Here is a 15,848-nt window from a genome sequence, read left to right as displayed (position 1 = left end):
TGGCAGCCTGGCTCTCCCGAGGGAACTAGGGCCAACCGGACAGGCAGGCACAATTACCCGACGGCACTTCATTAGCAGGAGGCGGTGGGCCGTCTTTTGGCGGCAGGCAACAGTGAGCGGCAGTGACAAAAAGCACTTGAATCCCATTATGGATTAATCAGCAGATGGGGCCGCGGGCACTGTGCTGGGTTGCCATGCTACTGCCTCACAGAGCCACCCCCTGGTTTCCCCACACCCCCAAAAGTGCTCTGAATGGTGGGGTGGGGAGTCTGGGTGCCCTCCAGAAGGGGGAGGCCTGGTAGTTCCTGACTGGGTGAGAACGTGCTGGGGCCACCAGTCATTTCACTTCCCAGTGCCCCAGGAGCAGGCCTGCCTTCAGGGTGGAGCCGGTGCCACCAGCCTCACCAGAGATGCTGATGGCTCAGCTTGTGGCACCTCCTCCTGTGCCAGCCAAGCCTCACCACAGCCCTGCAGGTGGAGCCTTTGCCTATTTTACGGATGAGGAAATCAAAAGGCAGACACACAGCAAACAAGTGCTGAGCTGGGAAGCAGTGGCTGGCTGCAGAGCCGGGAGCTTCCTTCCCTTCCACCTGAAGCTTCTGTGAAGCCCAGGGTCCCAGCACCCCACGGTGGTCAGCCGCCCACCGTCCTCCTCCGGCCTGCCCTCCCTGAGGATGTCTGGGTATCCAGGTTCCGCCACAGCAGTAGCCAGGCCTTCAGACAGCAGCTATGTAGTGGGCTGGTAAAAACACCAGAATGCAAGTCAAAAATGAAATGCCTCACCTCCCCCCGCCAAGATGTTAGTCCTTAGGTAATTTCCTAAATTTATTGCTTAAATAGACATCTTCCCACGGGTGTCTTTGGAATTGCTTTTTAGAAATATAGGACGATGCACCAGAGGGGACCTGCTGGGCCCAGCCTCCAATCCCAGCGAGCAGAGCCTCTGTTTCCCCATCTGCTATGTGCACACGACCAAAATCAGTCCTTGAGAGCTGAGGCGTGAGGCAGGGCGTGGGCTGGCCCTCAGCATTCAGCTGCCCCTTCCTCACTGCCTTTAAAGTTTTGTCACTGAAACCCTTGTCCCATTTAATTTGCTTATGTAACACGGATGGTGCTAAACTGCCACCTCTGTTGAATCCCAGCTTCCTTGAGGTTTGGGGGTAAGTCCTGCGGGACAGTCACTGTAGTGAGGCCCAGAGAAGGACCAACCCCCAATCTAGAGTGAGTGGTCACTTTGCCCCTGGACTTCAAGGCCAAAAACTCATGTCTCCCATCCTCTTCCCCCTGCAGATGGCAGCTCTCCAGAGCCCCTTCTATGGAGATAAAATGAACCTGTTCTCCCTCTGCCAGAAGATCGAGCAGTGCGACTACCCACCTCTCCCTGGAGAACATTACTCTGAGAAGGTGAGTCCGCTGCCGCCAGGGCCAGACCTGGCAAGCCCCAGGCAGCCTCGTGAGGAGGGGCAGTTCCAAAACACCACGGCCGCGGGGCTGAGCTTGGGTTCACTTAACAGGGTGGAGGAGGGAGCATTTCTGGGAAAGTGACTCAGAGAGGGAAAAATTAGATTAATTTTACTGAAGAGCTTTCATGGACACCAGTCTGGGCCCCGGATTCAGGACTGTGGCTGGCCCCCGGGCACAGAAACCAGCTGCAGCTGGCCGAGGAGGCCCTGTTTGCACACTTCTGCCTGTTTGGCTCCCAACCTGGGGCTCGAGTGTGAGGCTTGCTGCGCGGGTCTGAGACGGCCTCCCCGTGGTGCCAGACAACAGGAACCAGACGCAGAGGCCGGCAATGGCAGGGCCCTGGCTTGTCCCACACCACTGCTGGCTGCTGCTCTGCTCCCATGACAGGAAACCACAGCAAGGAGACCAGTCTGGCCTCCGTGCTGTCACAGACCTAAGTCGCACCTTTTTACTTTCAACGTTTTACACCGGGCGCAGGGGCTCTGGACAGACGCTGCAGGTCTGGCATCGGGCTATGCCAGGTACTATGCCAGGTACTGTGTGTTGAGCGTCATCTTCCTCAGTTCCATCACCTTGAAACACAGGGCTGTTTGCCTTCATGGATAAAATGTGAGGATGAAATGACAGGTTTACAGCACAGCACGGCTGAGGGTGTAGACCGACACATACATAGGTTTACACACCCCCTTCACTGTTCCTGGATGAGTCACTGACCTTTTCTACTTCCTCACCTGTAAAATGGGGACAATCTTAGAACCCGGCTCACAGCATCGGTGTAAGGATTCAGGTGATGCCTGACCGGCCTGACACTCACCCCACTGTCATCAAAAGTAGCCGCTGACATAGCCCAGGGCCTGGCTCAGAGCAAATGCTCCGTAAGCATAACTATTAACATTAGTTCTATTCAAGGTTAATGCTAGTAGACTATTATTATTTCCGTCCAAGGTCAACACCAGTAGGTGTGAAGGGGAGCCTGAGACCTCCTTGGGCCTGCCCTGCCCGATCACGGGCCATTGCCTCACGATAATAACATCTCCTACTCGGGACCGACTGTGTTGAGTCCTCCCCCACCCCATGTTACCAGTGAAGAAACTGAGACACAGATGGGTTAAGTCACTTGCCCAAGGTCACATAACTTGCAAATAGTGAGATTTGAACCCAGCTGGCCCTGCACCTCGCCACTGCCATCCCGTCTCTTGATGGCACACCTCTTTAGTAGCCAGCTGTTCACGGGGGTGGGGGTCTGTGCAGCTTCTTGCAACCCCAATCGTAAAGGCTCGAAGGCTCTGGAAGCAGCAACCGTTGTTCTCCAGGGGCCTGGGTTTGGACGAGCCAACCCGCAGAGACCACTCTGTCAGTGTGCTCTAACCCTGTGTCCAGGCAGGGCGACCAGAAGGGTCACCCACCACCCTTCTCCTGGCAGCTTTTGTACTAAATGCCATGCTCACTGGCTTCACACCCCAGAGGACAGAGGAGCCGGGCCAGGAGCACAGGCCCCTGCAGGCGGCATGGCCACGACTCGCGAGCCCCCTGGTTCAGGACCAGCCGTCTATTGGCTGCTGCCCCCACCCCGACCCCAACCCCCACAGGGCCAGCCTGATAATTTTACTGAAGAGCTTTCACGGCCCCGACAGCAGGACTGTGCGTGCTCTCTTCACGGCTTTTGCGCCAGTGGCTTAGAGTTCTTCCACGTACCTTGGGCAGAAGGACTTACGCTCTAGAGTGGAAGTTGGCAGGAAAGAACTAGTTAGATTTCTTTCCCAATAGTTGCATTTGGTTTATTTTTTCTCGCCTTTCGTTTAAATTTGGAAGTCTGTACTATTTGGAAGGAGCTTGGAGCCATGCAACTTGGAGCAAATCATAACTTCTGTGCCTCAGTTTCCCACCTATAAAAGGGAACCATAATTGCTGCCTTACAGATATGAAGTTGAAACGAATGAACCCGCATGAAGCCCTCCGCCCCCTTCTCTCCTGAGTCAGTCCCTCCACCTTCATGAGCTGCTGCTCCCCGGCCTCGTTATGTGCAGCATTTCTAGGCTGTGTGTCTAGGAGCAACAGGGGCTCCTTAGCACTCGAACCCCTCTATCACCTCTTAGAAATGGAAATAAGACACTTGATTATTTTTGTTTCTCTTGATTTCCGAAATTTTCAAACCAACATTTACTGCAGACTACGTGGTCTACTCACAAATGACAATTGGGGTCACACAGACTTCACCTGTCAGAGGCCAACCACAGCTACCTTCCTGAATACTGTAAGGTTCCGCAAAGCCTCGTCTCATCCTGGGCAGCCTGTCTCCAGGAGTGGCCAGGCCGTGGAGCCCCAGAAAGGCAGCACGCAGCTTGGAGGGATGCTCAAAATGCCTGAGCCAGAGGACCCTTGTTTGCAGCCCCAAACACCTCAGGAATGACGCATGGAGGGTGTACAGTAGCCCCGGGGCCGCTGCATGGCCCTCCCACCCTCCCGAGACTCCCTGGGCATGGCCGTTGACTCCATGTGAGCCCCCTGGTTCAGAACCAGCCACCCACTGGCTGCTGCCCCCAACCCCCGCAGGGCCAGCCAGCCCCTCCAGCAGCAGGTATTTAAATGAAAAAATTGCAATGAGCCCAGTGATGCAAGTTAAGATGTAGGCTTTTTAAGGTCATTATTTTAATTACCATTAAAATAATTGGCACTCTGGCTATCAGAAGAGGGGAGGCATCAGAGGCTCAAGGCACCCCTCCCCCACCCCAGGCAGGCACAGCCTTCAGTGTCTGTATAATTAAAAGCTCCGTCTTTCACGAGCACAATAAAGAGGCCAGGGGGTGGGCAGACTACAGCCCTGCTGCATGTTAATGCATTTATTATGATCAATAAGCCCTTGCCTTGAGTTTTGTCCTCTGGTTTGGGCATCTGCATGACTGACAGCGTGCGCGTGTGCGACACACACACACACACTCACATATTCACCTAGCAGTGTGGACAGTTGAAAGTTCAGTTATTTGGAGGTAACCACTCCCAGGGTCTCAAAGCACGGCATGGCCTCTGGGGCCAGACAGGCCTGGGACTGGTCCTGGCTCTGCCCGGTGGCTGTGTGGCCATGCATCCATCACTGTTCTAAGCGTCATCCCTCACCTTCTAGTTGCTTTGAGCACCACGAGTCCGTGCAAAGTGCTGCCACAGAGCCTAAGGCTAACACGCCGTCCTCTCCCTTGCAGTTACGAGAACTGGTCAGTATGTGCATCTACCCCGACCCCAACCAGAGGCCCGACATTGGATATGTGCACCAGGTCGCCAAACAGATGCACGTGTGGACATCGAGCACCTGAGCTTGGACGCAGCCTTACCAGAGCCAGCACCTCTCTGCCTTACTTGTCTTCTCTCCAAAGTGGCCACCTGGTAGCCTAAATCAACTAGGACAAGAGACCAACTAAGACAACAGGCTTCAGCAGGTTCCCTGGAGGGGGGCGGGCTTTACAGCAGATGCTGAGTGCAGAGGGGGAGGGCAGTGTCACAAGTTACTGGTGGTCACATTCAAAGGTCCTTTCTTTAAACTGTTGTGGACTCGGCTGGGTTAACAGAGGTGTGGTTCGGCGAGCCAGGGACGCACCCGTTGTATCTGGACTGTAATGTGAATCTTTAGGATAATCCCTTCACTGACTGGTCAAGGCTGATAATAACACAATTGCAGGAGACGGTGTGATTTGTACTGAGCCTTTGAAAATGGCTTGTAGCAGGTTCAGTTTAGCTCTTAGAATCTTTTCAAACAATCAAGCTGTGTGCTTAATTTACTCTGTCATAAAGGGATAAAGTGGGCATAATTTTTTTTAAGTAGAGTGGAGATTTTCCTAATATTTTTATCTACGTGTATAACTCGATGAATGAGGATGGGAACCCAGCATCAGAAGACAAAGAGTGTTCGAAAGGCACGAGTGTTTTCCATGCAGTCCGGCCCCGCCACCTTCTGCCAACACCTGCTCTGTACCAGGAACTTCGCCACCTGCTTAAATGCCGGCAGTTCATTTAACGATCAGTGTTAAGCGTCTTCCTCTGTGGGAAGGCAGCATGGCATAAGAAAAATATAAAACATGCCCTCAGGCTGTTCTCTGTACAAGTTCTGGTCTGCAACTTCCTACCACGACCCTGGGCAACTTTCTTAGCCTCTCTGAGCCTTAGTTTCCTCATCTGTAAAATGACACCTACCTTCAGGGTGCTGACAGAATTTGAAATAAAATATGCAAGTTGTCTAGCACATTGTAGATGATTCAAAAATGGTAGCCACACACCCCTTCACAAAACTCAAGTCCATGGACCATGCACGCGTAAGTCAAGGATTAATGTACAAGTGTCTTATGTGTAGGAAACCAGAAATGTGTTCCTTTATTTCTTGTTCCCAAATAGGATTAACTGTGAAGACTAATTTATAAATGTGAACTTAAGGAAAACTCAAGCTCTGAAGGAAATAGTTTGAATTCTGTCTTTATACTCAAGTTAATCCTCAAATGGTCTACGTTGTCGTCCACTAATTTGGGGACAGTTCAGCCCTCCAGAGAGAGCACACGCCTGCCCACTCCATTTGTGTCCTGGCCAGGGGCTCTGACTGCGGCCGATTTGCTGACCAGGCCTCCCTGGGGACAAAGGACTCGGGCTGGGCCACTGCCCTTGTTTCCATGTGTGAACTCTGTTCTACTGTAACACTGTTGGGTTGGAGGGATTTTCTTCAGATGCAACCTTTGCTTTGTACGTGTTCTCCATGTTTGAAATAAAACAGGGCGAGGGGGGTTACTTTTGTGAATGAGTACGATTCATGGATAATTTTAAAGCAGCTTCACACTGCAGCACAATTTCCTGAGCCATCTTTACAAACACAGTTTCTCGGGCCCCTAACATTGTGAGTAATCCCGAAACTTTTTCACACTTCCCAGGTCATTTTGACAGTCATCTGCCAAGATGCTCCCCTAAATATTTTCACTGTTCTCCTACCCCACTCCTGGCAGTTTTAACAAGGGAGGCTGGCCCCAGAGTGGGTTCTCCCTGGAAGACCTGGTGCCGGGCTCTCTGGGGGAGGAAGAGTCAAGGCCCTGCCTCCAACCTAGCACTTAACCACTGCCAGCTTTTCTGATTCCAGACCGATTTTTTGCAAATATTCTGCTTAGTTCTCAGAGCCCCTCCTGCATCTCCCTTGGCAGAATGTGTGCTGCACACAGAGGAACTTGCTTTCTGCATGTCATGAGAACAATTCTGCCTACGAGGACCCTCTGGAGAAGTACAATTTCAACCATTCACCAGGCCTGAGTGTTTGTGAAATAACTATCCTAATTATTACAAACAGTAACCCCCAAAGCAGCCCTCTGACTTCCGTGAACTTGCCAAAGTGGTGTTTACCCAGTTTCACGCAGCCATGGCAAAGCAGACTGTCCACCTACCTGCTTTTTCTTGATACTTAGAATTGATCATGTCTGACTATTTCTTTCTTACTTGGCTGGTGGGGTAAAAGGCTGTGCTGTACTCGTCCTAAAAAAAAAAAAGAAAAAGCTGGGACCACCCTAAACAAAGAGAAAGTAAGTTAGCACAAGGGGTGGGTATGTATGGTCACCTGGAGAATCCAAGTCACCTAACCTGAGGTCCTGTCTGTTTTTAGGAGGACTGCATCGCTCCTGCTCCCACCTGAACACAGACTGGCACAGGGAGGGATTAACATCCTGAAGGGGAGGCCAGGTCGATGAGCCTTAATGGCCAAAAACCCCACACAGCCTCCAGACCTCAGCCTGGTTTTCATTTTTTATTGGGTTTCATTCAGCAAACACTGGCCGAATGAATGTCTTACAGGGGGAGTCTCCATTGACCCCCCGTCTTCAAGAGCAGCAACCAGCCATCCACTGACACCATTCAGGAAGTGTCCATCGTCTGGACTGTTTCTTCCAGCACCTCAATTTCCAGGGTAGTGACTTTTTCAGTGAGAACTGCCGTGGTCCCTTTCTCACATCTGTACCGACCAGACCTAGTGAGAAAAAACAGTAGCAAAGAGTTAGGATCCCCTCAAGGGGCCCGACGGAGGGCTGGAGAGAGGGACGCGTATTCAGGGGAGGCAGCAGACAAGCCTGGCTGGAATCCTGGCTCTCCTGATTCCGGCTCTGAGACCTTGGGGGATTCAAATGCCCCAGGCTCGCTCTCAAATGTCCTTGCCCACCTCACCATCCCCAGATGCTGGAAACTATTTGCTCATCTGCCTTCAAGCTTTAGCCACCTCCTGGAAGCGCCTTTCCGTAACCAGCAGGAAGCGAGTCCTTTCCTTAAGCTGCCACCGCCCTTCTCGTGTAGCAACAAGACTGACCTGTTACCTTAAACACTTTAAAAATATTTGGAAGTGTAAACAGTATAAAAATGACCCAGAGACAGACTCTGAGCTTGTCATTTTAGACCACACTCTCAAGAATCAAGAAAGGAGAGTTAACTGTCCCCTGCAGGGACGTGGTGGGTCACCATTAGGGTACGTTACCCAATCCCTTTCTGGGAGTGAATCTGACAGCTTGCTCTGAGCACAGGCAGTCTAGAAGATATATATGTGAACTGCTCATTCTCATGCTGGGGCGGGAATTACATTATTGTCGAACAGCAGTACAAATCCAGCTGCTCCTCTGGACTGTCCCCGGCTGGGGCAGTGTTTCTGTCAGCCTGGCACGGACTAACAGAAGGCTGCTGGCTGTGTCATGACCACATGGCTCCTCGAAAACCCATCCTCTCAAATGAGCACTTGTGCTCGGAAGCAGGAAGCAGAAGAGGGCGATGTTACAGAGCTCTATATGAATTCAAGAGGCTTGTGTGGCAAAGAACGGCTGGCCTTTATCTCTGCTAAACCATCCTGTCCCCTCCACTCGCTCCTTTGCAGCAGCAGCACTTTTTTAAGATGTGCCCCCACCCCCGTTGCTGTGAAAATGTGCCTCCTTCCCCCAGGCTGGACTCTCGGCAGCTCGTCCCCTCAGCCAGAGCCTCCTCACCATCCTGGGTAAGGCCTGGTTTCAGCAGCACGCAGGGAGGGCTTCTGCCTCGGGCAACAGTGGATGGCAAACCAGGGCGCAGGGGGCTGAAAGCACAGGAGCCAACGGGTACGTGCAAGGCCAGGTCCACACTGGGACTGGGCATAGGATGCTGCCCAGGTCTAAGGCTCTGCGTCCACCTGACTGTCCACCTGGGAAAGTTCCCCTAACCCAGGCAGTGCCTCCACAGTCAGCCATGGTACAAAAGGTGACAGTAAGATTCAACAGTGTGTGTGCTCTGTTGCTGTAGTGCCCGCTGGCACCAGGCACCGCTGCAGGGCCTTGGCACAGACGGGGGAGCAGGTTCCTGACACCTGCCAGAGCGGGCCCAGCACCTTTCCCACCACCTCACTTCATCTCACAAGCAGCCGAGGGGTCGCTTTATTTCTGTTCTTATGCGTTTAGTCTCCTTACAGACGTGTGGCCTAAGTCCCGAGGGAGTAAGACATGCCGCTGCTGCACTTCCTTCTGGATAAGGACTCCTGTGAGCACAGGCTCCGCGTCCAGCCACAAACACTACTTCTCAATGGCTCAAACGGCCTCCAGAACTCTCCCAGCACACTGCTCAGTCTGGATGGAGTATAACCACCTCCCCTTCCTGAACTTCACTGTGGACTTGCTCAGGTCATGCAGCATCATGCAAATAACAGGGAAGAGGGTCATGCAGGGACACTTGGCTCCCACCTCAGAGAGCTCAGCAAAGCCTGCTTCCCTCAACACAGCCCCAGGCCTCAAAGGTCACTTCCGTTCCTGCTAAAGACCCCACGGGGTCATGGGAGATCACTGAGTCGAGCTCCATCATTTCACACACGGAGACTGACCGGCCAGGCAATGCCATTTCCCCAACCCGAGCCAGAGCGCTGGGCCCTGTCAAGCACCGAGTTTCCACAATGCTGAGTGCACATGGCCGTGAATACCTGCTGGTCCTCACTGTTCTACTCGTCCCTTGTGAATGACTCGATTCGGACTGTGAGTACCCGCACTGGGAGTTAAAGCAAGCATTCCAGAAGATGCTGTGCTGATTATCCCCAGGTGAATGCAGCTGGAAGCAGAGCTCAGGGAGCCACACCTTGAGCTGCTCCGGCTCCAGGAGGGTCAGGAGCCACAGGATGGACAAGCAGCCGGGCAACTACGCAGGGCCGCACAAGTGAGGGCCCCGTCCCGTCCAACACACCAGCAAGGGTTTGTCCCCCGAGCCCGGGCTGCACCACAGAGACAGTGCCTGCCACTCAGCACACCCACAGGCTAAACAGCACAGCTCCCTCGAGCGTCGGAAGCACAGTCAGCTCCCAAGGCTAGCCTTCAGAGATGCATAACCAGTAGTTCATAGCTGCAAAGGACTTTTGCACCACTCTCAGAAAAGCTACGGGCCAGCTGCCCTGAAAAATGCACTTCACAGAATTTCATACAGAATCCAGGGGATTCTTTAAGAGACTAGAGAAAGCACAGAAGGTGGTTCAAACCTCTTCCCAGCCCCCAGCCTAGGGCTCTTTCCTGGGCCCCAATCCACTTCTCCTGTCAACATTTTACAAATTAAATTACTTTTCTACACCTGACAGCAGCCCCGAATCATAAGGCAAATAATGACTCAGAAGTCTGTTGTGTAAGGCTGGTTTGGGGACACTGGATTTATTGAACATGGGTAAGAATCCAGATGCCGTGGACAGGTCAAGGGCAGCCCCAGAAGCCAGGGGACCCAGGAAGAACTGTATCTCCTCCACTTACCTGGTCCCCTTCTTGTTGGGCACTGAGTACGGGCGGAGAAAATCCAACTTGCTCTTGCTGATGACACACAGGTCAATATTACTTCCAGACCCCAAGTCATTGAAAATGCCAGCTGCAATGGCTTCACTCACCAGCTTCTTGGCTTCCTCCTCCTGCGAAAAAGAATGGCAACAACAATGTCCAGCAGTGCAGAGAACCCCGTGTGGTAGGAACTGTATTCAGTGCCCATTTACAGATGAAGAAGAGGTCTCAAAGTACCTCAATGATTTGTCGAAGCTTCCTCAGCTGGTAAGTGCGGGACCCAGGCCTTCCAAACCCCTTGTGCACGCACCTGCTCTTGAACACACTGCTTCACGTCAGACAATCACCGCACAACTGAGCACTATGCGCTGGTGGAGAGCAATTTATAATCTAAAACGGGTCAGTAAGCTCTTCTTGTGAAGGGGGTCCAATAGTGTATATACAGTCTCTGTCATAACTACTCCACTCAGTCGTGGTAGCACAAAACAGCCATACACAACACAGAAACGAATGTGTGTGGTGTGCGCCGATAAAACTTTATTAACAAAAACAGGTGGTGGGCCGTATTTGGCCCATGGGCTGTAGTTTGCTAACTCCTGATCGAAAATGTCCAACAATAGTTAAACCTGCTTACTGGTAACATAATAAAGTCAATTATCATAGGGGAAAATAGTAACTAACACCAAAACAAACAGCATTCCGGGAAAATGGTGGCGGAGCCAAGGGTATGACCTCTTGAAGAGAATCTATTGCCTCCTACTAACGAGCCTACAAGTTCACTGAAGTGATGCATCATTTCTTTGAATCACTCTTTCTTATACTTCTCCTTTAAGAAGCAAGTCTAAGTCCTGAATGGTTACTGGTAAAAAGTGGATTAATTCATTTCTTGTCCAAGAAAGCCTATCATGTGCCAGGTCCTATGCCAGGAGCTCGGGCTACAGAGATGGATGAGGCCTCAAGGTGTCTGCCCTGTAGGGGCTTTGAGTCCAGTGGGGGCATCAGACCCAAGTAACTACAATGCAGTGTGATAAGGGCTAACATATAACTGAGAAGGAGCGGTGGGAACACTGCCTCATTCAGCAAAGCTTCAGGAAGGCCTGAAGGACAGGCCATCCACCAGGCGCTCAGAAACAGGGCAGCGAAACAGAAGGCAGGCAGCGGGGCAGCTGTGGGGGGGGGGGGGGGGAGGGACCTGAGGAACACCAAGTGCAAGCTCTTTATGCAACAAGGACAAAAATGAACCAATCTCCCAAAGAAGGGACTCTACTTGTGCTGCTACCCCTTCCTAGCCCACCAGGGCACTGGAGTCCATAAACATGCAAGCTGAACTAAAGAGCTCATCCAAGTAATATCCTTTGAGAAACAAGACTCCCTGCCCCCACTTCTAGCCTGAGATCATCAAAGGGCAGATTCGCTGACTTCACGTTGTGATATCCAGAGACCACTCAGGGTTCCTGCTCTTCTGCCTGCCCTAAGCCAGGAAGTGGGATTCCAGTGGCACGAGCGCCCTCTACAGACTCGAAAGGATAGAGAAGGCTCTGTTGGAAGTGGGAACCCTCAGGAACCCAGCAGCAGGGGCTAGGAGGGCATTCTGATCCTTATTCCACCAGGTTAACTCACTTCCTGAGTGCCACATATGTGGGGCCAACGAAGCCCTGAGCCTCTTGTGCATAAAGAGCCCCGTAAGAATTCATTCAAACAGGATCCTCTAATCAAGAAGTCTCTTCTGGGACTCCCAACAGTCTGAGGCCAAACCTTACCAGCAACCAGCGAAGGTGGTAGCACAGAAAGCATCTCAGAGAAGGAGATGCCTGCTGTGGACCCTACCACTACAGACAACAAAAACCAAACACTAATTTAACAAATGCAACTTCACTCCAACTTGTTTCTCTTATTAAACAACCCTAGACCTGCACATGTGCCGTGTGTCAGGGGCATCCTACTTCTTCCCCTGCTCCTGACCTACCATCTCTTCTTCCCTTCTCTTTGCTGTTTTTACTATTTCCTTTGCTCTGTCATCGCTGCTTTCCTCACCATTGCTGCTGGTGCCTTACGCCAGCCAATAGTACATGGTGGATGTCACAAATCCTGCTGGTGGCACACTTAGGACTGCAGCTTTACATTTCCCAAATTATTTTATACTGCGGGTGAGGATGGGGGGGTGACTTAGAGGAAACTGAAATATACACGATATTAGGCATGCATATCTAATATCAATCAATTAGACTGCACACACAGATACAAGAATGCTGACAGTGCTGTGACTATAGGTGAGATTTCCCCTATTTTGCAAATATTCTGTCAGTAGATAAACTTATAAAACTTAAAAATGTGCAAATTTGAAATACATTATGTATAGTTTGATTTACTCATAAAATTACTATGTGTGCTGTTAAGTATAAAGGCTTTTAAAAACTGGGAATCGGGCCGGCCTGGTGGCTCAGGCGGTTAGAGCTCCGTGCTCCTAACTCAGAAGGCTGCCGGTTCGATTCCCACATGGGCCAGTGGGCTCTCAACCACAAGGTTGCCAGTTCAATCCCTCGAGTCCCGCAAGGGATGGTGGGCTCTGCCCCTGCAACTAAGATTGAACACGGCACCTTGAGCTGAGCTGCCGCTGAGCTCCCGGATGGCTCAGTTGGTTGGAGCGTGTCCTCTCAACCATAAGGTTGTCGGTTCAAGTCCCGCAAGGGATGGTGGGGTGCACCCCCTGCAACTAGCAACGGCAACTGGACCTGGAGCTGAGCTGCGCCCTCCACAACTAAGATTGAAAGAACAACAACTTGAAGCTGAACAGAACCCTCCATAACTAAGATTGAAAGGACAGCAACTTGACTTGGAGAAAAGTCCTGGAAGTGCACACTGTTCCCCAATAAAGTCCTGTTCCCCTTCCCCAATAAAAAAAAAAAAAAAAAAAGAAGTCTTTAAAAAAAACAAACTGGGAATATACCTTTTTAAATTCCTTCCCATAATTCCTTAAGGGAGGAAATCTCACAGGTCCGTGCCTTCCCCCCCAGCCCTACCCTTCTCATATACACAGGACTCAAAGATGTTATGAGCCTGACGTTTATTGAGCACCGACTATCACGTGCCACGTCCTGGGTTCGGCACGTCGATGATCTTCGTTTCTATCCCTGCCCCCAACCATCTTCTGAGGTGGCTGTGGTCAGAAACCGGCTGCGAGAACCGATGCCGCGCCCGAGGTCACACCGCTGGCAGCAGAACAGGTCCCTCTCCAGGGCCAGCCTGTCTCAGCTGGGGGCGGGGCTCCTGGTGAGTTGGGGGCAGTGGACAGTGGTTCCGATTCAGGGTAGGCCCCTCTCCCCCCAAGGATCTTCAGAACGCGGGCAAATTTAGGAGAGCACGGTGCTTGCCAATTTCTCTTTGGGCCGACTAGCGGCTCCTCTGACGGGCGCGGGGGGCACCAACCGTGTCCCCCGAACTGCCCACAGACTATCATCTCAATAAACGTGTCTACAATGAAATATGGCCGAGATCAATATTAAGACCCAAGGTCTTACTTCACATGTCCCCACCCCCACGAAAGCCCTCAAAAAATACAAACAGGCTGCAAACGACCAAGGCTCTACTGTCTACCCGTTACTTACATAGTTAACGTCTTCAACAAATATTCACAGACACCTACTACGTTCCAGGAACTGCTTCAGCTGTCGGATACTGTCTTTTACCACGGTAGTTCCATCCCCAGAATTCTAGACACATATGCAAATAGACTACTGGGCATATTCATACTGTTTTCTTTATAGTAGAATTTCACAATTAAACAACTCTTGTCTTCAACACGTGCTACCAAATATTTAGGAAAATTATCAAGAAAAACCAGAAACTAAAAGCAAGAGGTAGGGAAAACACCACATTTTTATCTGTCTCACAACAAACGCAGGAAGCACTGTTTCCTCCTTTAGAGTTCTATCTTCATAGGGAAATTGCACCTCCCTTTTTTGGAAGATGCAGAGTGACCTGAGTTCAGAGCAGCGTCTGCCTGGAGACAGCTGCTGCTGAGGGGCTGTGACAACAACAATGGCCCTGCAGAGCCCGGGACCCCAGCTGGCCAGGCCCAGGTGTGAGGCTCTGCCACTGCAGGGGTCGGATCCTCCCAGGCCAGCTGCTCACAGATTTACGTTACTAGTCACAGGGGAACTTGGACTCAGTGCAGATAGACCAGTAGGACTCATCCTGGCCAGCAGAAAAACAGCCCTCCAGGCCGGTGGCAGCTTCCTTTTACTTTGAGCCAAAAGGCCACCAGGATCCCAGCGATCAAAAGTTAGTTGGAAGACCCAGGTTCAAGGTAATCCGGCAGATGTGGAGGCAGACACACTGGGTTTGAATCCCCAGTTTCCTACTTAACTCCTGTGGAACCTTGGGCAAGTCACTTCACCTCTGAGTTCACTCCCCTTCTGCCACACAGTGATGTAAACTGGGATTTATCACAAAACTGCTGCAAGGATTCGAAACAAAGTATAGAAAGCACCTACTATGCTGCCTGGCACGTAGCTGTTGCCTAACAAATAAAGTATTTAAGAAAGCAAGTCAGAAGGCTTCGAGAGACAATTTATCTCTAAGCAGTGACTGTCTGCACTAAACCCGTCCAGGAGGAAGGCGGTCCAAACAAACCTGCTGACAAATCTCCACACAGTGCGCTGGAGAAGTTCCTATAATAATTAATCCAAGCAAAAAGCACACTCCCTAAAAGTTCAGAGACTATAAAAGGAGCACTTCCTGCTTTATGGCTACAAAGACCAAACTAACTGGGAATATCAGTCCCCCGGGCCACCCCTGCTTCTTAAATGAGATTACAATAAGAGTGATGTACTGTACTACAAGTCAGCTGTGACAAGCAGCACTTTATAGAGCTATCTGTTTGTCTCCATCACTGCACCGCACAATATGTCCCTGGACTCCAATGTGCAGCTCCATTTACCGCTACATGACAAATGGGCAGCACTTGTAAAAGGCACAAAGAGGTCCATGTCGGCCATGTAATGGTCACCACAGCTGTACCCGAGTGCTTGAGGGGACAAAACAGACCCCCAAGTTCATTAAACTGACCAGTAATGGATCTTTCAAAAAGTGCCTTAGGAATCGTACAGAAAAGGCTAAAATAAATAACTCAGCATGGAAGGCTAATCTGAAATGGTGTTTGATAAATTATTTATAACATAGGCGATTGTCTGCATTTAATATTGGAGCTACTAGTAGCATCTTTAAAAGATGATTTATGTGTTGTAATGCTATTAAACTTTATATTGGCCCACTGCTAGCTATAAAGTCTGCTGAGATTTAGAGAATGAGTTTTAAACTGTCACTGCAACATCATAGGAGATGGAGACTGTATTAAATCTTTACTTTAAACCTGTTATCTAGAGAGTTGCGTTTTGTAGACACTCACAAACTGATAGATGACCTCAGCAGCTGCTACGGTGCGGGTCCAAAATAGTACTGCAAAGAAACTTTTCCACATTACTCCTGTCTACAGCTACAACCGAATTCCTCTTCTCACTTGCGTGATTTTCAGATTGGCAGTGTCACCAGAAGAAAATGTAGGTTCCCCAGCCAATGGGCACCCTGGACAGCTCAGCATCAAATTAATAATCTTTAAATAAA

The 15,848-nt window shown here is 50.8% G+C and overlaps 2 protein-coding genes across 4 annotated transcripts in view; one reads left to right on the top strand and one right to left on the bottom strand.

Annotated features, from left to right (window-relative positions):
- The window catches only part of NEK6 (NIMA related kinase 6), a 79,377-nt gene extending 73,149 nt beyond the window's left edge, over positions 1 to 6,228 (top strand). For all 3 annotated transcript variants that reach the window (XM_019728529.3, XM_019728532.3, XM_074330993.2), the window contains exons 9-10: positions 1,291 to 1,404; positions 4,662 to 6,228. In XM_019728529.3, the coding sequence (XP_019584088.1) occupies positions 1,291 to 1,404; positions 4,662 to 4,772 (225 nt within the window). In that variant the 3' untranslated portion in view covers positions 4,773 to 6,228. The remainder of the gene's footprint in view (positions 1 to 1,290; positions 1,405 to 4,661) is intronic.
- A 983-nt stretch (positions 6,229 to 7,211) lies between these two features.
- The window catches only part of PSMB7 (proteasome 20S subunit beta 7), a 55,176-nt gene continuing 46,539 nt past the window's right edge, over positions 7,212 to 15,848 (bottom strand). The window contains exons 7-8 of the mRNA XM_019728533.3: positions 10,206 to 10,357; positions 7,212 to 7,444 (exon numbers count right to left, since the gene is read on the bottom strand). Of these exons, the coding sequence (XP_019584092.1) occupies positions 7,333 to 7,444; positions 10,206 to 10,357 (264 nt within the window). The 3' untranslated portion in view covers positions 7,212 to 7,332. The remainder of the gene's footprint in view (positions 7,445 to 10,205; positions 10,358 to 15,848) is intronic.

The sequence above is a fragment of the Rhinolophus sinicus genome, chromosome 16 (assembly GCF_057876585.1).
Source record: "Rhinolophus sinicus isolate RSI-liver-muscle chromosome 16, RSI-T2T, whole genome shotgun sequence".
In the NCBI taxonomy this organism is placed as follows: Eukaryota; Metazoa; Chordata; class Mammalia; order Chiroptera; family Rhinolophidae; genus Rhinolophus; species Rhinolophus sinicus.
This window is presented reverse-complemented; position numbering and strand designations above follow the sequence as displayed.